The sequence below is a fragment of the Protopterus annectens genome, chromosome 1.part0 (assembly GCF_019279795.1).
Source record: "Protopterus annectens isolate FY-2018-M chromosome 1.part0, PAN1.0, whole genome shotgun sequence".
NCBI lineage: Eukaryota > Metazoa > Chordata > Ceratodontiformes > Protopteridae > Protopterus > Protopterus annectens.
In genome coordinates, this window is record NC_056725.1 from 1,052,992,592 (window position 1) to 1,053,014,419 (window position 21,828).

General features: G+C 47.1%; 1 protein-coding gene across 2 annotated transcripts in view; it reads left to right on the forward strand.

Moving 5' to 3' along the window:
- Nucleotides 1-21,828, forward strand: part of GEN1 (GEN1 Holliday junction 5' flap endonuclease) — a 911,226-nt gene that overhangs the window by 513,288 nt on the left and 376,110 nt on the right. For both annotated transcript variants that reach the window (XM_044064875.1, XM_044064884.1), the window contains exon 7: nt 20,656-20,747. In XM_044064875.1, the coding sequence (XP_043920810.1) occupies nt 20,656-20,747 (92 nt within the window). The remainder of the gene's footprint in view (nt 1-20,655; nt 20,748-21,828) is intronic.

Sequence of the window (21,828 nt, forward strand, 5' to 3'; positions counted from 1 at the left end):
TTGGTTTTCCTCCCTCCATCCCCTATTTAACATCTTCCCCTAGGGGGACATAAGCTTTCCTGGGTGGCTTTTAGCCACCAGAACCCCTTCTCTCTTTTCCCTTGTGCTTTTGATGGGTTAGGGCAAGAAAAACTGATGTAATGACGTTGGCTGCCTTGCTTATAGCACTGACTACCTGACATCAGACTACAGGTGACACCAGCCGGCGTACAAAAACATTGAGTCTGGTATTCAGGCCGACCAAGGGCTACCACAGCAGGGATACACAGGTGATGACTGCAACACTGAATACACTCGAACATGTACATTTATGGTAAGTGTACACAGCTGTACTTTTTTCATACTTTGCAAAAAGAAAACCATATTTGCCAGAATACCTTCATGATCTTGTGCATCCATCTGAGAGCTAGAATCTCTGGTCTTTTTCTTCCTTTTCTCCTTCACTGTCGAACTTTTTCCCCACACCTAGCAGTGACATTTCTGAATCTACAGAACTTAGAACAGACCCTGAGCTGTTATTACGCATAAGAAGCTGTACTTGTGGAATTGTGTAAACAACTATCTCTGTCTTGTTTAATGATACTGTGCAGGTCTCTGTTGTAAGTTAATCTGCTTATGTGTATTTTGTATTTATGTTTGTATGCATTTGTTATGTATATTGTAGAGTGTTGTTTGGTTATGTTACTGCGATACTGTAAAAATTGTCATATGATTCAGTGAGGAAACTTATGCCTGGTCATGGATGTAAAGGCAACTCTGAATCAATTTTCTTTCCTGCCAAATGAATAAATAACAAAAGTCCCCAAATGCAGGATGTATTGTTTTCTAGTTAATGTGTTTGTGCTGACCTCTAAATCCTAGAATGTGCATGAACCATTACTGTGTTTCAACAAAAGTTTGTATTACTGATCAATCTAAACTTTCAGGCCTAATCTTAAATGGATAATGTTATGTTGTCCTATCTCACCTTCATTCTTGCTGGTTGGATTCAGAACCAAGTATCGGTTCTGACTCGGCGTATTCTAAAGCTCGAAAGCTTCCACTGGCTCAAGGCTATACCCTATCCCACAATGCATAGGGAATAATATCCAGATCTCGTTTGTCGCTAAACAGATCAGATGCTTCGCACTGGGCTCAGGCTAAGTGACTACTACTGTGGTTAAAACTTTTTCTTAAAGTTGTTTTTTTCTAATTATATTGTTAGATAGTTGGTTAGTTTGTGTTCTAGGGTTTCACTACTATAAACTGCTAAAGTTTTTGCTGTTGTTTGTGCTTGTGTTTGTTGGTCGTCGTTTACGCAGGCCTACATCCCCACCCCATCCTTTCTTTGCCTGACGTACTCATTTAAGTTAGAGGGTCTTTTTTTGTCTGTATACAGTCCGTTTAAGTTAGAGGACTCTTTTCTCTTGAGGTTTTGTCATTTCAGTTAGAGATGTCTCCTCTGGCGAGAGGGGACTGTTATTTAACTTAGAGACTTCTCCTGTAGCCCCTTCCTCTACCCTCTTAGTGTTAAGAAAATAAAATATGTAATCTTTCTTAGAGTTTTTTTTTTTTTTTTTTTTTGGCATCTCTGTTTTTTTCTTCCTGGCCATATTGTTGTGTGTTGCCTTGTCGTTACTATGTCCAAGGAAGGCAGAGAAGTAAAGCAATCTGGCTTCAAGAAATGTGATTCTTGTACTCAAAAAATGTCCTTAACAGACACTCATACCAGTTGTGTTTACTGTCTAGGAGCAAAACATCCTTCAGGACTCATGCTCTATTTGTCACGGGTTCAGTTCCAGGGTTTTGCAGGATCGTCGTAACAAACTTATGTTGAAGGGACTTATTCCTTTTTCAGTGGCTTTTGAAGGGAACCAGACCTCTTCAAAATTGTCCCAGTCATCAAAATCTGATAAGTCTTCAAAGAGGGCTTCTTCTTCGGCTGCAGCTTTTCAGGAGGTTGCTTCAGACTCTGGCACTAGGTAAGATCCTCTTGAGTCCAGCCCAGAAGGATTTGGAATCGTCTGCTACTTCAGCCCCTTCTGTTATTCCTCCTCCGACCCGAGTGGTTTCGGAGCCGGAGTGCTTGGATGTTTTTGTGGTGGACCCGTCGGGTCCGTGACTCGTCCCTGGGTTTTTGGTCCCGACCTGTGCTCCAACCTCTTCGGTGCCATCGTCTTTCGTGGAGTCTGAGAGCCGACATTCCCCAGTCGGGTCTGGGAAGGAGAGTCGGGTTGGAGTTTTGATGGACCCGAGTCTGCTTCTCGGCGCTTTGCCACGGGTGAGCTCAGTGCCTACATCGGCCTCAGATCCCACCTCCTTGGCGTGGGGAAGTCTCCTGGTTCTTCGGTGCCGGGGGCTCCCTCGGGCCTGGATTGTGGTGCCTTGGAGGTGATGAGGAGTGTGCTGTCTCCCCTGATGGCTGCACCCTCGGATCCAAGCACTTTTCCTCCAGGACTGCCAGTGTCTGCCTCCTCACCATCCCTCCCCCCAGGCGTAGAGAATCAATACCCCAGGACGCCCCATTGGGTGAGTCTATCTCTTCTGAAACCTCTCCAGAGGATCTCTACGCAGAGGTCCTTCAGAAAAAATCTTGTAAGAGGAAACATGTAGACGCCTCAGAAGAATCTGTCACATCTGATATGGGCTTAGATGATTCAAAAGGTCCCCAAAGTCGCCCTCAGAAGATGTCTCCTTTTCAGACGTCCTAGAGATCCTGAAACAGAGAGGTGGCTGGAAGACTCTTACCCCTTCTAAGGATGAGTCCATATACCTAGAGACATTCGGATCTCGTCCCTCCACCTCTTGGGTGTCTCCGCCTTTTGACCAGCTCCTCACTGTAGTTAGTGGAAAGGCGTGGGGCTCTCCAGAATCGGTGGAACCTGTTCAGATCCTGTTCCGAGGAGGCAAATTCATCAGTGCCCCTGTAGACAAGGAGTTCCCATCTAAAGGTGTCCCAGCAAATGCTATGGTGGTGGTGGTGGCCACCAAAAAGGAGTTAGCTGAGACTTCTTCATCTGTCCATCCGTGGAATAAGGAATCTTGAACAATGGACAGGTACGGGAAGCATATGTTCTCATCAACGGCCTTTACTCTCCGGTCGCTGAACTATTTAACCCACTTTACCAGACTCCAAAGGGATCTCCTGAAGGAGCTAGGAGATACCTTACAAGGTTCTACAGCCGCGGGATTGTCAGAAAAGGTGACCTCTCAGCTTGCTACCTTGAAGTAGTAGTTAGCTCCTCCATGCAGCTCATCTCTTACGTGGTCGATGGAGCGAGCAGGGCAGCAGGCACAGGAATAGCTCTGAGGAGGCATTCGTGGATGCACCTTTGTGAGTTTTCAGAGCCCTTTAAGTCTTCCTTCTTTAATGCCCCTTTTGATGGCTCTTCCTTGTTCTCGCCAAAAGTTAAAGAGACTCTCACCAGGTGCGAGCAAGAAGGTAAAAATCTGTCTGTCGTCCCTTCCAGGCCTTACCCCAAAGGCCAGAATGGTGGGAAGATGTGGTTCCAAAAGTCCCAAAGAGATTCACCAGACGCATGTGGTGAATTTTCCCCCGGGGGCAGAAGGGGAAACAATGAAAGATGCCGGTCTCGCGGCAGAGGGGGAAACAATAATGGAAGATGCCGGTCTCGTGGCAGAGGGGTTCTGCAGAACCAGGGCAACAGAGATATATTCTCTGGTCGGCCTTTTCAGCGCTCCTGAAAGGATGTCCATCTGTCCACCTCTGGAGGCTGTTGGGGGAAGATTTTCACAGTACCCAACAGCCTGGCTAAACATCTCTCATGACAGATGGTTACAGTCAATAATATCCAGGGGATACAACATACCTTTTGCCACCCCACCCTTGCAGTTAAAATCAGTCCCAGACATTCCACCCAGTCAAAGGGATCAAGCAACCCTAGAGATACAAAGGTTGCTAGAAAAAAGGGTCATCCAGGAAGTGCCTACAGACCAAATCAGATCCGGAACTTACTCAAGGTTCTTTTTAGTTCCAAAAAAGACAGGGGACTGGAGGCCACTATTGGATCTCAGCACACTAAACAAGTCGGTAAAGAAATCAAAGTTCCAGATGGTAACACTGCACTCTATACTCCCATTTCTGGGGCCAGACAACTGGATGTGCTCAATAGATCTTCAGGATGCGTACTACCACATAAAGATGGACAGGCAATCCAGGAGATATCTACGCTTCTGGCTGGTAGCCAGTCATTACCAATTCCAAGCTCTACCCTTTGATCTCAGTACAGCCCCCAGAGTATTCACCAAATGCATGGCAGTAGTCACTGGTCACCTGAGGTGTCTAGGATTCCGGATGTTTCCATACTTGGACGACTAGCTCCTGACCACCACCACCAGGCATCTACTGATCAAGGCAAGGGACACAACCATTCATTTATGCTCAAATCTAGGCATTACTATAAATTTTGAAAAATCTGCCTTGTTGCCTACACAGCATATTACCTTCATAGGAGCAGTTTTAAACGCACAAGACATGATAGCAAAACTGTCTCATGAAAGAGTAAAAATACTGCACCATCAAGTATCAGTTTTCCTCTAGAAAAACAAAGCACAGGCAAAATTTGTTCTCATTGTTCTGGACTCAATGGCAGCAAAGATAAAAAGAAGTTATGTACTTACCATAACATTCCATGTGAGTTGTTCTTCTCGCCTTCATTATTACTGATGGGTTCCGAGTCGGCCAATTTGCAAAGCTCAAGGTCTCTAACAGCTCGAGGCCAAAGCCCTATCCCACAATGCACCACTACCTTCCCCAGATCTTCTTTGCTACCAACTAGTGTAAAACCTATACAGTCCACTGTGAGAGGAAACTCCTCAGAAAAACCAAAACCAAGATAGAACCTCTCGAACTTCCAGACATAGGAAGGAGGTAGGTGGGGGGGGGGTCATAATAATGAAGGCGAAGAACAACTCACATGGAACATTATGGTAAGTACATAACTTCTTTATGTGAAGTTGTTCAATCTCGCCTTCATTCTTACTGATGGGTAACGTCCCCAGCACCACAGTCTTGGGTGGCTCACGGGAGTACCTGCTTCAGGACATCAGACTCATATGAAGTTCTGTCCCTAGAGGCCTTGTCCACTTTGTAGTGAGATATAAAGGTATGTGGATTTGACCAGGTGGCAGCTGCACAAATTGACTCAATAGGTAACCTGGTCAAGAAGGCTGCCGAAGTAGAAACCGCTCTTGTAGAATGAGCCTTGACTTTGTTATGTAATGCAATACCCGCTTCACTGTAGATAAAGGATATGCAATCAGAGAGCCATTTCGACACGGTAGCTTTGGAGACAGGTGCACCTTTTTTTACAATCCGAGAAGGAGACAAACAGCTGATCAGCCCTTCTGTGATCTTTGGTCCTGCCCAAGTAGAAGCAAAGTTGTCTATGGACATCAAGTTGTGAAGCATATATTCCAACTGGTTTGAATGATTGGGAAAGAAAACAGGTAATTCAATCTTCTGATATAGTGTAAATTCTGAACACACTTTCGGTAAGAACAATGGATTCGTCCTGAGGGAAACCCTATCTTTATGAAATATTAAGTAAGGCGGATTAATAGAAAGGGCTTGCAATTCCGAAATTCTGCTTGCTGATGTAATAGCCACCAAGAAAATGGTCTTCCAAGAAAGATATTTCAGTTCACAAGAAGAGGCAGGTTCAAAGGGTGGAAGAATAATTTTGGACAGGATTAGGTTTAAGTTCCACGGAGTAGTAGGAGATCTGATCGGTGGTTTTAAGTGCATCGTACCTTTCAAAAAAGCCTTAGCCAGCTTATTAGACATAATACCATTTTCAGATGCACCTATATGAAAATTAGAAATAGCAGCCAGTTGGACTTGAATGGTTGCTGCTGCAGCTCTTTCATTGAACAGTTTTGTTAGAAATTCCAAAATATCTGAAATGGACGCCAGGAAAGGGTCAATGTTATTCTGCTGTGCCCATATGGAAAACCTTTTCCACTTACTGAGGTACAGTTTCCTCGTCGAAGATTTGTGAGACGACAAGAGAATATGTCGCGCTTCTTCTGATAAATTCTGGAACCTGGCTATTCTGGGAATTGGAGCAGCCAAGCTGTCAGTTTGATGGACTGAAGAGAAGAGTAAAGAGCTCCTGACGAGTGGGTCAACAGATCTGGCACTGAGTCCAGGATCCAAGGCTCCTCCAGTAGATGAGGCTTCAGGAAGGGGAACCAAATTTGACGAGGCCAATATGGGGCTATTAAGATAAGTGTCCTGCCCAGAAAACTGGCTTTCTGCAATACTTTGGGAATCAGTGGAAAAGGGGGGGGGGATATAGGAGTCCCGGAGGCCAATCGTAGATGAGGGCGTCTCTCGGGGGTTGTCCCTCTTAAGGGATCAGGGCAAAGTAGTTACTGCACTTGGTGTTTGTGGGGGTGTCAAAAAGGTCGCAGAAAGGTTGGCCCCATCTGCGGAAAATAATTTCCGCTATTTCATTCTTGAGAGACCACTCGTGAGCTAACAGAGTAGCTCTGCTGAGTCTGTTCGCTATCACGTTGAATTTCCCCAGAATGTGCATTGCTATCAGAAAACGCTGGGTGGATTCTTCTCATTTCCATAATCTTAGAGGCTTTTGACACAGGGGGTAAGATTTGGTTCCTCCTTGTTTTTTTATGTACCAGACTACGGACATTTTGTCTGACTGGATTGCAATCGTGCCTAGGGGAAGAGAGTCTTGAGAGGCCTGCAACGCTAAAAGAACCACTCTCATCTACAGGACGTTTATGTGCAAATGAGCCTCGTGAGCCTGCCATGTACCTTGGGCTGTCCGTCCCTGATAATGCCCCCCCCACCCGATCAGGGAGGCATCCATGGTTACTGTTGCACCTGGAGTGGGGAGGACAAATGGACGACTCATAGTCACCATCTCAGACGTTAGCCACCACTGAAGATCGTCCTTGCAAGAGTTGGTAATCAGAACTGGGTGATTCATCGGTAAGTCTTGAAACGTCCACTGTGTGAATAGCAGCCACTGAAGAATGCGCATGTGAGATCTCGCAAGGGGTATTGCGATAATCGCTGCTGCCATAGTGCCGAGCAGCTTGAGAACCTGTGATGCTGGTGCTTTTTGTCTTGACAGGAAATCCACAATTTGTTGTTGAAGGGTAATCACTCTTTCAGGAAGGAGCTTTAGGGACATGCTGACCGTGTCTAAGTCTGCTCCTATAAAGACTATAAGATGGCAGTAAAGCAGACTTTTCTGAATTTATCATAATACCCAGCATAGATCTATAGTAGCGTCCCTTGCCCGAATAAGTTGATGCCTGGTGGGGGCGGTAAAGAGCCAGTCGTCCAAGTAAGGAAACACCCAGATTCCTGAATGTCTCAAGTGAGCCATGACCACTGCCATACATTTGGTGAACACTCTGGGGGCTGTAGTGAGACCAAAGGGCAGGACCTGAAACTGGAAGTGACTGGCTCCCAGCCTGAAGCGCAGATGATCCCTGGATGTCCTGGCCATTTTGATATGATAGTACGCATCCTGGAGATCTATAGAGCACATCCAATTGTCCCTCCCAAAGAACGGGAGAATGGACTGAAGCGTGACCATCCGGAACTTTGTCTTTACCACATATTTGTTGAGTCTGCTGAGGTCCAAAATAGGTCTCCAGTCCCCTGTCTTCTTTGGTACCAAAAAGAATCTTGAGTAAGTTACGGAAACTTGCTGGTCTGCTGGGACTGGCTGGATGACTCTTTTTTGCAATAGTTTTTGGACCTTTATGGATGCCACATCCCGTAGACTGGGTGGAACGTCTGTGATTCTTTTTGTTGGTCTGGGTTGCAAGAGAAAAGGGATGGAATATCCTCTGGATGTAACATTTTGTACTCATCGATCTTCTGAGATTTTTAGCCAGGTGCCTAGGTACAAAGACGAACATCCCCCGACTGCCTCCAGAGCAGGACAGTCGGGCCTCCTTTCAGGAGCTCTGAAAGGACTTCGCAAGGAACTGATCCCTGTCACCCTGGTTCTGCAGACCCCCTCTGCTGCATGTGCGTCGTCTTCCACCATTGCCTCCCCCTCTGCCCCTGGAGGAGGCTTCACCTTGTGAGTTTGGAAAGGCTCCTTGGGTCTTACGGAACCACATTTTTCCTCCCCATTGACCTTTGGGATAAGGTCTAGTAGGGGTTGAAAAATGGACTCCTGTGGCAGATAGAGTCTTACCGTCCTGCTCACATCTGGTGAGGGTCTCTTTAACATTTGGTCCAAACAGGGAGGAACCATCGAAGGGGGCATTCACAAATGACAACTTAAAAGGTTCCGCAAAAGGACATAAGCATATCCAGGAATGTCTTCGCAAAGCAGTTCCTGTACCCGCAGTCCTACTTGTTCCATCAGCTGCGTAAGACACGAGGCTCATGGAAGAGTTTACGATGGAGTTGAGGACAGCAAGTTGAGACGTCACCTTGTCCATCACAGAATCGGCTACTGCACCCTGGAGAGTATCTCCATGCTCCTTCAGGAGATCTCTCTGAAGCCTTGTGAAATGGGTTAGATAGTTCAATGACCGAAGGGCGAAGGTCGTAGAATTGAACATGCGCTTCCCGTATCTGTCCATGATCCTAGGCTCTCTATTAGGAGGCTGGATAGACGTAGAAGTCTCCGACATCTCTTTTTTAATGGCTGCCGCCACCACCATGGCATCAACAGGTATGGGTTTGACATCAACAGGTATGGGTTTGGATAAGAAGGACTTATCTTGAGGTGCTGAAATGTACTTGTTGGGCCTTCTAGGGACAGGCACCATAGACTCTGGTGACTCCCACACCCTTCGAGACAAAAGATCCATCAACTCATCCAAGGGCAGAGACACCCAAGAGGTGGAGGGTCCGGGACCCAAAAGCCTTCGGGAGCACCGATTCATCCTCGGTAGAGTTTAGGGGCTGCCAGTCTCCTCTCTGCTTAAGGATCTCAAGGATATCCCCGAAGGAGATATCCTCAGAGGGAGATCTTGGGGATCCTTCCGATTCTCCCAAATTGTCCGACATGATGGATTCCTGAGGGGAATCTAAATGTCTCCTCATACATAACCTCTTCCGAGGAACCTTCTCAGTGAGAATCTCTGGGGAGGTCTCGGAAGAGCAGGTTCCCCCAAAGGGGCATCCTGAGGCTCTAGGTCCCTACGCTTACAGTGAACCTGTGGTAACGGAGAAGATGCAGACACCTTTCAGGAGGAGGTGACCATATCAGAGGTTGTGGAAGTCTGAGGGGACAAAGCCCTCCTCATGGCATCGAAGGCCCCACGGCTCTGATACGAGGAAGCACCCAGGTCCAAAGACACCAAAGACTCCTCCCACACCAGAACCGCCAGCTCCGAGCCCGAGGTAGGAGCCAAACTCATCAGTGCCGACGCCCCAAGAGGAAGAGTCGGAACCAGCGTATCGGTTCAACCCCCCTCCCCCGGAAAAGACAGGAGAGTGTCGGCTCCCAGATTCCACCACCGGAGCAGAGGACATCAGGGTGGTCGGTACCGACAGGTCAGATGTAAGTGTCGGCACCGACGGTTCCACCAATGACTGAATAGCCTCCTCCGGCTCCAATGTCTCAATTCGAGTCGGAGGAGGAGCAGAAACAACAGGAGAGGACTTTGTCGGTTCCAAAGCTGCTTCAGTCGAAGCTGACAGAATTTTAGGAAGTGCCAGATCCTGTAAAAGTCTCCGTGCCACTCTGTCCATGTCCAAATCAGAGAGTCTGGAAGCCCGAGAGGAAACCATCGACGGAGCCGGTGAACCCAGAATCGGAGATCTCAAGGTAGGAAATACCGGTTCCAAGACTGGGGACCAGCTCCTACCAACAACCTGTACAGTCGGTTCCAATGACACTGGAGCCAAGACCGTAGCCTTTTTTGAAGATTTAGGAACCAAAGAAACCTTCAGAGCCGAACTAGTGGAAGAGGCTGGAGAAGAAGGTTTTGGTTGTCCTGGAGCAGAATCCAAGTCTGATTGGAAAGCAGACTTAATCAATCCCCACACCACTAGCTTACATTTTCTTTCAGCTAACACTCTAGAGCTGAACCCATGACAAATGGAGCAAACCTCCTGTAAATGGACCTCACCCAAGCAATACACATATGTGGAGTGGCCATCAGTTATTGACATCTTTTGACTACATTTTAGGGCATCTTTTAAACTCTGATTTTGCCTTCTCAGACATTGCAAAAGTCAGCAAAAACGACACCACCTTGTCAAAAGAAAGCTAAGCCTAACCAGTTAAAAGTATCAAAAGGCAGCTTACTGTAAACCTCCTAAGACTGTGCACACAGAAAAAGCCCAACAGGCTATGGGAAACAAAAAAAAAAACAGCGAACAAACGACCAAGAGCCTAACCGGCTAACCAAAAAAATTGCAGAAAACTGCAGAAGCCTAACTCGGCTTAGGATAGGACAAATAAGCCAAACGGCTACACAGAAGAAACAGGGTCAGCACGCAATAAAACTAGATATATATATAGATATCAGAAAAGGGAAATGAATCCAAAAAATGGATAAACCGCACTAACCACAATACTATCACAAACCTAACTAACCTGAAAAAAGGTAATTATCAAGGAAAAAATTAGTAGAAACATTAAACTTCTCTCTCCAACGGCATGAGCTGTAGAGAAACGCATGAGCAGTTGCAGCGGCAAACTAGATTTGGGGAAGGTAGTTGTGCATTGTGGGATAGGGCTTTGGCCTTGAGCTATTAGACACCTCGAGCTTTGCAAATTGGCTGAGTCGGAGCCGAAACCATCAGTAAAAATGAAGGCGAGATTGAACAACTTCACATCATTGGTTCCATTTGCACACCTACAAATGAGAGTGCTCTAGTGGCTAATCTTTGCTCATTGGTCAATGCAGGAGTTACCCATGTCACACAATCTCCTCATTAAAGACTCCTGCAAGAAGGACCTAAGATGGTGGCTTCAGTCCACTCACGTAACACTAGGCAGGCTGTTTGTTTTTCCCCAACCTGTAGCTACAGTGACCATGGACACCTACCAGAAAGGGGGGGGGGCATTATCTGGGACAGACTGTCCAAGTGACTTGGTAGGAACACAAATGCCACTTGCACATCAGTGTCCTAGAGATAAGAGCTGTGCTTCTGGCGTTGCAGGCATTCCACAACTCTCTTCCAACAGGTACAATTGCAATATAGACAGACAATATGTCTGTGGTGTGGTACATCAACAAACAGGACGGAACCAGATCCTACCTCCTTTGTCGAGAGGCTCAGATAGTATGGCAATAGGCAATATCTTCTCAACGTTTCTGACAGCAACACACATTCCGGGGAAATCCAACATGATAGCATACAAATTAAGCAGAGCAATTCTGGTACCTCACGAGTGGTCCCTGAAACAAGAAATTGCGAATCAAATTTTTCGCAAATGGGGGCCAGCCTTGCTGCGACCTCTTTGCCACATCCATAAACAATAAATGCAGCAGCTATCTTACCCTAATGCCCCCCTCCGGGGGAGTCACCAAGGGATGCACTTGTACACGATTGGCCCCCGGGACTTCTTTATGCCTTTCCTCCATTCCCCCTAATCCCCAAATTTCTACAGAAAGCCAAACTGTTGAGTTGCAGGTTGATTCTCATCGGTCTGTACTGGCCTCGTCAAATCTGGTTCCCCTTCCTATGGCCTTATCTCCAGGTGGAGCCATGGATTCTGGATCCAGTTCCAGATCTTCTGACTCATCAGTCAGGAATGCTCCATCCTTCTCTCCAAACCCTCAAGTTGATAGCTTGGCTGCTCCACTTCCAGTCTTAGCCAGGCTTCCAGACATATCTCCTGCTGTGCGTCACATCCTGGTATCATCTCATAAGATGACAACCAGAAAACTCTATACTAACAAATTTATTTTTATTTTATTTTACATTTGTTAACCGGGCTAGTCCAACTGGATACATGTCCATTTTCAGTAGAGGCCCAGGGAGATAAGCTCCAGTTACACTATTAATTCAAAAGAGAAATAAAAAATGAAATACATTGTCAATAGAGATTAAACATCAAGATCTTCAGTACAAGGTTTACAAAAAACAATGCAGTATTACAAGAAACATATTTACATAGGAGAGGTTTGGCAATTATATAGAAGACTAGGAAAAAGAACGGATTCAAACTAATAATTAAGGTAGTTTTTAAAAGTAAATGCTCAGAGTAACAAAAACAACATGAAGTTAGTGTATATATACAAAGTGGAAACACATGTGGTCTCAGCAAGTTTATTTTTACAGAAATGTGTATTCTGTGGTAGTTACCTGAAGAGGCGAGACTAGATATCAAAGTAAGGAGGCTTACTATCAAAAAGTAAGGGTATTGGGAGGAAGGAAAAGCAATAAGGATAAAAGGGGGGGGGGGGTGTTAGTCTGGATTAGTACATGGGCATAGCCATTGAGATTTAAGAAGTATTTTAGTTGCTTTTTGAAGAGTGGTAATGATGTAAGTGATCTTAGTTTGCTGGTAAGCCTATTCCAGGTTTTCCCCACAGAATTAGAGAAAAGAGGATCACCTGCTTTGTTGTAAGACTTTTGAATGGATACTAGTAATTTATCTGATGAGCGAAGGGTAGTAAGATTTTTGTAGGGGGTGATGAGGCTACATAGAATAGGAGTATTACTTGGATGATACAAAGTCTTATAGGTGATAATAAGTTGTTGAGATTGTAGCTGGTTTTGCAGTTCTAGCCATCCTAGCTGTTTAAGATTTTGACAATGGTGAGTTTGAAATGGGGAGTCAGTGGCAAATCTGGCAATGTTGTTATAGGAGGTTGCCAATTTGTTAAGGTTGCTTTTGGAAAGATTAGTAAAAATGGGGGAGACATAGAGGAGTGTAGAGATCAGATGGGCATGGGCAATGGTAGTTCTAGCTTCTCGGGTAAGGAAAGGTTTTATCCTGTAAAGGGTACCGAGTTTTCTGTTTACAGTTTTAATAGTTGAGTTAATATGGGAGTCGAAGTTCAGGTAATGGTCATTTGGAAAAGGTTTTCTTGTTGGGCTTTCAAGAACCATATAGATCCCTTTACGGCCCATGTAAGTATAATTTTGGATTTCTTAGCACAGATCTTCAATCAAGGTGCTGCAGTAGCCACCATACATGTACAATTAGCAGCCATATTGTATTATCACATTGGAGACATGGGTTCTAAGATAATGTCTCACAAACTGTGCAAAGCCTTCCTTAGAGGTACCTTCCTTCTCAGGCCCCCAATAAGGGAACCACCACCTCCATGGGACCTAAATTTAGTACTCACTTCTCTGATTCTCCCTCCTTACGAACCAGTCTCTTCTTGTAAGTTAAAAGTTTTAACCTGGAAAACAATCTTTTTGACAGCCGTTACTTCAGCTTGGAGGGTTTCAGAGCTTCAAGCTCTATCCATTCGCCCTCCTAAAGACAGAGCCTTGCTCAGAACAAATCCCTCATTCTTACCTAAAGTTTGCTCTGAATTCAGTTTGAATCAGTCCATTGACCTGCCCGTCTTTTTTCCAAAATATGGCAACAAGGTAGAATATAAACTGCATCAATCGGATGTCTACAGGCAGTTATGCTTCCTACTTGAGTAGGACCAAGGACTTTAGAAAATCTGATCAGCTTTTTATTTCCTTCTCAGAGAACAAAAAAGGGTCACCAGTTTTGAAAGTTACCTTATTAAAATGGCTTACTGATACTATATCCTATGCATACAATTCTCATCATAAACAACTGCCAGGAAAGATTAAGGGCCACTCAACAAGAGCTATGTCAACTTCCACTGCTTTTCAAGCCAGACTACCTATGGACTCTATCTGTACTGCAGCCACATGGGTTAACCCTCATACCTTTGTCACTCATTACAAAGTAGATGTGTCCTCCCAGAACAGGACTGCCTTTGGTTCCACTGTTCTGAAAAGTTTATTCCCTTGAGCCACCCAAGAAAAAAGGTGCTGGTGACACTGTCCCAACCAGCAAGAATGAAGGCGAGATAGGACAACGTAACATAAAGAAGTTATGTACTCACCATAATGTTCCGTGTTTGTTGTCCATCATCTTGCCTTCATTCTTGCGTCCCACCCTCCTTCTCCCAACCTTCGCTCCTGGAGGATTGAGAGGAGAAATGCTTATTTCTGAAAACATGGTATCTGAAGTAGGAACTTCACTTGTCAGCAACCTGTGGGGTACGGATCCGATCTCAGATCCGAGCCGGCAACTTCTAACATAGCAAGATCCGAGCTCCTAGCTCCTCCCCCTTACCCATAATCCCCTGCCTGCCCTAACTGACCTCAGATCTAGTTTGCCACTCTTCAAGCAACAGCTAGGTTCAGAGCTCTTGGCGTTTTGTGAGAAAAATAGATTTTATATTTTTTTCTTCTGAGTGACTGGTTGTGTGTGTGATAGGTTTACCCTTTCTCCTTTTACTTTTATAACTTACTTGTTTTATTTAAGTATAATTCCCCCTCCCCCGCTGGTCATAGCGTGTGTGTGTGACTGGATTAGGGGCCCAGTGAGTGTGCTTACTTTAGTATGTTGGAGGCCCCTAAGGCAATTTTTTCGAAATGCACCGAGTGTGGTCACAAGCTTTCACTGGCTGATGGCCACACTCGGTGCGTTAGGTGCCTTGGGGTTGAACACCTCTCTTCGGGTTGCTAGATTTGCGCTGCGTTCAACCCCAAGGCACTCAAGGATCGAAGGTCGAAGCTAGTTCTGGCGGGTCTTCTACCCCCAGACTCTGCTTCGGTGCCCGCTACCCCCCCGGTAGCGGTCACCCCTGCCTCCCTTCCTCCGACCGGGACTCAACTTCCCACTTCGGCTCCGGAGGATAGGGAGGCCAGGAAAGAGAAGTGGCGGGAGAAGCACCTTAAGCGGCGGGCCGAGGACTCTTCATCGGCCCCGCCCACCAAGAAGGCTTCCCCGTCCAAGTCTTCTCGATCTCCTCCTCCTCGGATCCGATCCCCTTGTTTCTCCCCGGGTCCTGAGGAGGAGGTGATCCGGTCCCCGTCGAGGTCATCGAGGCGACACTCCAGGTATGCCTCGGTGAGGTCCACCTTTAGCATGTCTGATGCGGATATGGACCGGATGATGAGGAGATTCATCCAGGCCCAGATGCAGATGGGAGTGCTCTTGCCTCCCCCCCTCTGGGGGGGGGGAGCTCGACCCCTTTTTTCGCTCCTATAGCTCCTTCTCTGACCCGCATTCCGGGCTCGGAGCCGAGCCACGTTGGATCTGGGGGTAGATCGGAACCGACCGTGCTGGGCACTTCGGCTCCGACTATTCCCTCGAGTCTGTCGGAGCCGACCTCTCGGAGCCGTGGGCCGAGCTTTGGATCCGAGGGATTCGGTGTGCTTTCGGCTCCGTCCCGGTCGGAGCGCACTGGTCCTTCGGATCCGACGTTCTCGGCGCCGGGTCCGATCCCCGCTTCGGATCCGAGTGGGAGTTGGATCTCGGATCCTTCTGAGAGCGGTTCCCCCTCGGCTTTCGCTGCGGTGGAGAGGGCACTGTCGAGTGCTTCCAGGCCTCCGGTCCTGGCTTCGGCTCCCTCCTGCACTCCTTCTCATCTGATCCTGGCTCCCCTCATCCGGACCTCTGGGCAGCCTGCCTCAGCGCCTTTAGGAGTTCCAGTGGAACAGGTTACAGCCCGTGAGGACTCCTCGGACAGCCCCCCCGAGGAGATTCCTCACAAGGCAAAGTGTAAAAGGAGGCACATAGACTCCCCTGAGAGTCTCACAGAAGATACGGACTTGGATGAAGGGGAAGGCTCCCCGAGATCACCCCCTGAGGATGTCTCCTTTGGAGACATCATGGAAATGCTCAAAATCAGAGGTGGGTGGTCTGCCCCCAAGGCTTCCTCTGACGAGTCCATATTCCTTGAGGCGTTCGAGGCAGGACCATCTACCTCTTGGGTGTCCCCTCCACCCGACCCCCTGGTGGATCTCATATCCTCTAGGGCTTGGAAGGAACCGGACACCGTAGAGCCGATCCCCAAGCGCCCAGACAAAATTTTGAGCCCCCCTGCAAAGAGATCACATTGGAGCAGAGGTCCCCCTGTGGATGCCATGTTGGTGGCTGCAGCCACTAAGAAAGAGTTGGCTCAAGAGAGCCCCACGGTCCATCCTCCGAGCAAGGAGTCTCGCGCGATGGACTGTCTTGGGAAGCGGGCCTTCAGTTCAGCGACCTTCTCTATGAGGCCCTTGAATTATATGGCACACGTTATTAGGATGCAGCGGGACCTAATTAAGGAATACGCTGCTTCCCCCCCGGGGTCCATGTCGGAGGGAGACAAGGATTTGTACTCTTCCCGAATGGCCACCCTCCGCTCTATCTCTAATACCTCTATGCAGTTATTGTCTCATGCTACAGAGGGAGCCGCTAGAGCTGGCGGAGTCGGGCTTGTCATGAGGAGACAGGCCTGGCTCTGTCACTGTGACTTCTCGGAACCCTTTAAGGCGTCATTCGCGAATGCCCCTTTTGATGGTTCTGCACTGTTCGGCAAAACCGTTCGCGACACTCTTGTCCAGAGCGGGAAAGACGGGAAGACCTTGTCTGCCGTTGGAGTCCGCTTCTCTGCACCCCAGAGGTCCTTTTCCAAGAACCAAAAGGGTCAGAAGAAGATGTGGTTTCGAAAATCGCATCAATTTCAGTCTGCTCAGGACAACCAGTCCTCTCGTGGCAGAGGAGGACAGGGAGGACGCCGCCCCAGCGGCAGAGGGGGTCCTAGGAATTTTGGGTCCAGAGAACCTTTCTCTGAGAGGCCCACGCAGAACCCCTGAGGGGTTTCCCGACTGCTCCACTCTGGAGGCAGTCGGGGGGCATTTTTCGAAGCACCTGGCAATATGGGAGTCCGTAACAACAGATCGCTGGGTGCTTCGCATTATATCCAGAGGTTACCTAATTCCCTTCATAGCCAACCCCAGAATCAGAAGCCTTCCTGACGTCCCACCCAGTCAAAAGAAGGCGGCCACTGCAGAAATCCAGCAGCTTCTACAAAAAAGAGCCATCCAGCCCGTCCCTCCAGATCAAGTCGGATCAGGGTTTTACTCGAGGTTCTTTCTGGTGCCAAAAAAGACGGGGGACTTGAGGTCCATCCTCGACCTCTCTTTCCTAAACCTGGTGGTACCCAAACAAAAATTCTGAATGGTCACGTTGCAATCCGTCCTCCCCTTATTGCGGGAGGGCAACTGGATGTGCTCTATAGACCTCAAGGATGCGTACTATCACGTTCTAGTGGACAGGCGTTCCAGGAGGTTCCTCCGCTTCCGGCTGGGAGCCAGTCACTTTCAATTCAGGGTCCTCCCCTTCGGTCTCACCTCAGCCCCCAGGGTGTTCAGCAAGGTCCTAGCGGTAGTAGCGGCCCACCTGAGACTCCAGGGAATTCAGGTCTTTCCATACCTGGACGATTGGCTCCTCACAGCCCCAACAAGGCATCTACTTTGCTCAGGCAGGGACTATTTTCTCAATCTGGCTCCACTATTGGGATTAACCATCAACATAACCAAATCCTCTCTCATCCCTACACAGATGCTAGATTTTATAGGGGCAAGACTGGATTCCAGACAGATGCTTGCGTTCTTGACTCCAGATCGACTTCGGAACCTGATGTTACACGTGCAGGCCATTCTTCATCTGCAAACTCCTTCGGCGGAATTGATTCTGAGGGCCCTTGGATCTATGGCGGCTGCAATCCCTCTGCTACCGTTGGCCCGGTTGAACATGAGGGTTCTACATTGGACCCTCCAGGTACAATGGTCCCTGTCTTGCAACCCTCTGTCTCACCCCATTTCCTTAAGCAAAGTTTGCAGAAAATCACTCCTGTGGTGGCTCCAGTCTCCCAACCTCCACACGGGCCATCCCTTCTCACTACCTCCACCAGTCGACACAGTGACCATGGACGCTTCTCGCCTGGGGTGGGGTGGGGGGCATTTTTCAGGCAGAACAGTTCAAGGCACTTGGAATGACGTAGAGACCTCTTTGCATATCAACGTCCTAGAGATGAGAGCGGTGCTTTTGACGTTGCAAGCACTTCACAACTCTCTTCCAGTAGGGACAATTGCGGTACAGACAGACAACATGTCGGTAGTCTGGTACATCAACAAACAGGGGGGAACCAGGTCTTACCCCCTTTGCCGCGAGGCCATGAGAGTGTGGGAATGGGCGATTTCCACCAACCGCTTTCTCATAGCAACGCACATTCCGGGACGGTCCAACATTTTAGCGGACAGACTCAGTCGTATTATCCTGACTCCTTACGAGTGGTCTCTCAACCACCGAGTGGCAGAGCAAGTATTTGCCCGATGGGGGCGACCTTGTTGCGATCTTTTTGCCTCTCCTTCAAACACCAAATGCAACGATTACTTCGCTCTGATCCCCCCTCCGGGGAAGTCCCCGAGAGACTCTCTAGTTCATGCTTGGCCTCCCGGTCTGCTTTATGCTTACCCTCCTCTACCCCTGATGTTGAAATTATTACAGAAAGCCAGGCAGCTGGGGAGCAGAATGATCCTCATTGCCCCATTCTGGCCTCGTCAGACGTGGTTCCCTTACCTATGGTCTCACCTAGTGTATCCACCATGGATTCTGGATCCCATTCCGGATCTCATCTCTCATCCTCTCGGTCTTCCAACTCCGAACCTGGTCACCCTCAAGCTGACGGCTTGGTTGCTTCAGTTCCACTCTTCATAAGGACTCCCGGGATCTCATCACCGGTTAAAGCCATTCTTGTAGCAGCTCACAAGCCTTCCACCAGGAAGGTTTATCGGAGTAAGTGGAAACGCTTCACCATTTGGGCAAAACACCGTAGTTTAGACCCGTTTACAGCCCCAATATCGTCGGTTCTTGATTTTCTAACCTCTCTCTTTCACCAGGGGGCTAGTTCTTCCACAGTCAAGGTACAACTGGCAGCAATCTCATACTATCACGTGGGGCAAGAGTCTGGCCCTCTTATCACTTCCAAACTGTGTAAGACCTTCCTCAAGGGTACCTTCCTCCTTAGGCCTCCAGTTAAAGAGGTGGTACCTCCATGGGATTTATCCTTAGTCTTGCAGGCCTTGACTGGTCCCCCATTCGAACCGGCTGCCACGGTTGATCTCAAATTTCTCTCTTGGAAGACAGCCTTTTTGGTGGCCATAACCTCAGCCAAAAGGGTATCGGAATTGCAAGCCCTTTGCGTCAAACCACCATATTTGGTTTTTCACCCAGATAGGGTTTACCACAGAATCAACCCGTCCTTTCCACCTAAGGTATCTTCAGAAGCGAACATCAATCAATCCATCAATCTCCCAGTGTTTTTCCCCAACTTTCATAACAAAGGAGAGTACAAGCTTCATTCCTTGGACGTACACAGACAATTACGTTTTTATATCCACAGAACTGCTGGTCATAGGCAATCCGATCAGTTGTTTATCTCCTTTGCCAAAAGTAATTTCGGAAAATCAGTTTCTAAAGTTTCTCTCTCTAGATGGATCTCGAGTTGTATTCTGTTAGCATATCAGAGTTCGGGAAGGCCTGCACCTCAAGGAGTCCGTGCTCATTCTACTAGGGCCGTTGCCACTTCTGCAGCCTTTCAGGCTAGGGTTCCACTGGATGACATTTGTTCCGCAGCCACTTGGGCTTCATCTCACACCTTTATCAGCCATTATAAAATAGATGTTATTTCCCTAGGTAGAGCGTCCTTTGGCTCTGCGGTGCTCCGGAATATCCTTCCATGAAGGCCACCCAAGACTTAAGTAGCTGGGGACTCTGTCCCACAGGTTGCTGACAAATGAAGTTCCTACTTCAGATTAAGAAGTTATGTACTCACCATAACGTTCCATCTGAGTAGGTATCTTCATTTGTCTGCAACCATCCCCCCCTCCTTCCCCCTGACCGATTGGATCGCTCTTGTGTTATTAGCATATGTTCCCATTGGGACACCTGTTATCTGTTGTGCTATGGGGCAAACTTGATCTGAGGTCAGTTAGGGCAGGCAGGGGATTATGGGTAAGGGGGAGGAGCAAGGAGCTCGGATCTTGCTATGTTAGAAGTTGCCGGCTCGGATCCGAGATCGGATCCGTATCCCACAGGTTGCAGACAAATGAAGATACCTACTCAGATGGAACGTTATGGTGAGTACATAACTTCTTATTCTACTTCCCTTCTGGCGTCATTACTCATAGGTTAAGGATTATTATCTTTACTTTTTGGGAGCTGTTTATCTATATATAGAGATACGTGTTTTTATATATATATATATATATATATATATATAATGTGTGTGTGTGGGTGTGTGTTTTTCGTAATATGCAAACAAGATCTGGGTATTATTCCCTATGCATTGTGGGATAGGGTATAGCCTTGAGCCAGTGGAAGCTTTCGAGCTTTAGTATTAGGCCAAGTTGGAATCGATACCCTGTTCTGAACCCAACCAGCAAGAATGAAGGCGAGATGATGGACAACAAACATAGAACTTTATGATAAGTACATAACTTCTTTTTATTGCTATTTCCCAGAGTAAATCATTTCCTTTTGCTACCGCTTGTTCTCCCAGTATTTAATTTTTAGAAACCAGAAATTATGTGCAATCTGTATTTCTGTGCATGTTTGCTCATGTGCTAACATTAGCAATGAAATTACCAGGGCTAAATTACATTCGTGTGTTTACTTAGTATTTTAATGCATTATCTCTGCAATGTTGTTATTGCCCATTCAGGTTCAGAATGTGGAAGGAGCAGTTTAAGAATTCCAGTCTCCCATCTAGTCAAGTTAAAAAGACATCTCACTGTCCTGTTTGTCAGCATCCAGGTAATGCTAAGTAAATATTGGTCTGTTTTTATAATGTTCTTGTCTGACTGTTACTTTAAATGTTGTTACATTCTATTGAGTTACACTCCATTGCATCCATTGTTGCCCTTGATTATTTTATGTTGTTATTTTTTTAAAAAGTTAGATAGGTTTGATGAAATGGGATCCGTTTTCCCAGCCAACTCAAACATTACATATCCTTTGGCATGGTCAAAGTGAGAGTTCTAGCATTAGAAATTCCAAAGCTAACAATGCTTGAATTTATTCACACTGCCCTTCTCACGAATAAGCAAGTTTTGTGTATGAAAACAGAATTACTGTTATGGTTGCTACTCCTAAGATACTTCCCAAAGCTGTTTTATGGCTCCTAAATATGTGAAGGGAGTTTGATTTGAAGTTTTGATTCCATAGTTCCAAGTTTTTTCTTTGCTTCATTTCTACCACGTAGATTGGCAAGGTTCGCTATAAATAATGATCTGGAGTAGGGACTTCATTTGTCAGCAACCTTTGGGTCTTGGATCCGATATCGGATCCGAGCCGGCAACTTATTATACAGCTATGGATCCGAGCTCCTAGCTCCTCCCCTCACCCATAATCCCCTGCCAACCCCAAATGACCTCAGATCTACTTTGCCGCTCTTAGGTGTGACAGCTGGATATCGAGCTCCTGGCATTTTTCAGATAAGTGACTCTGTTCTGGTCAAATTAGTGCAATTTTTCATTGTTTAAACAGTGTGTGTGTGTTAGGTTTCCCTTTTTTTGTTAATTCTTAAATGTTTAGAGTTAACCCTCCCCTCGCTGGTCGTTAGTGTGTGTGTGTGTGTGTGTGTGTGTGTGTGTGTGTGTGTGTGTGTGTGTGTGTTGCTTGCGTTTGGGGCCTAGCATGCTTGTGTAGTTTTATTTAGTTTGGGTTATTATGTCAGAGGCCCCAAAACCCATCTTCTCCAAGTGCACCGAGTGTGGCCATAAGCTCTCTCCGGCAGATGGCCACACTCGATGTGTTCGGTGCCTTGGGGTTGAACACCTGTCCTCGGGATGTACCATTTGTGCAGCGTTCAACCCCAGGGCACTGAAGGAGCGGA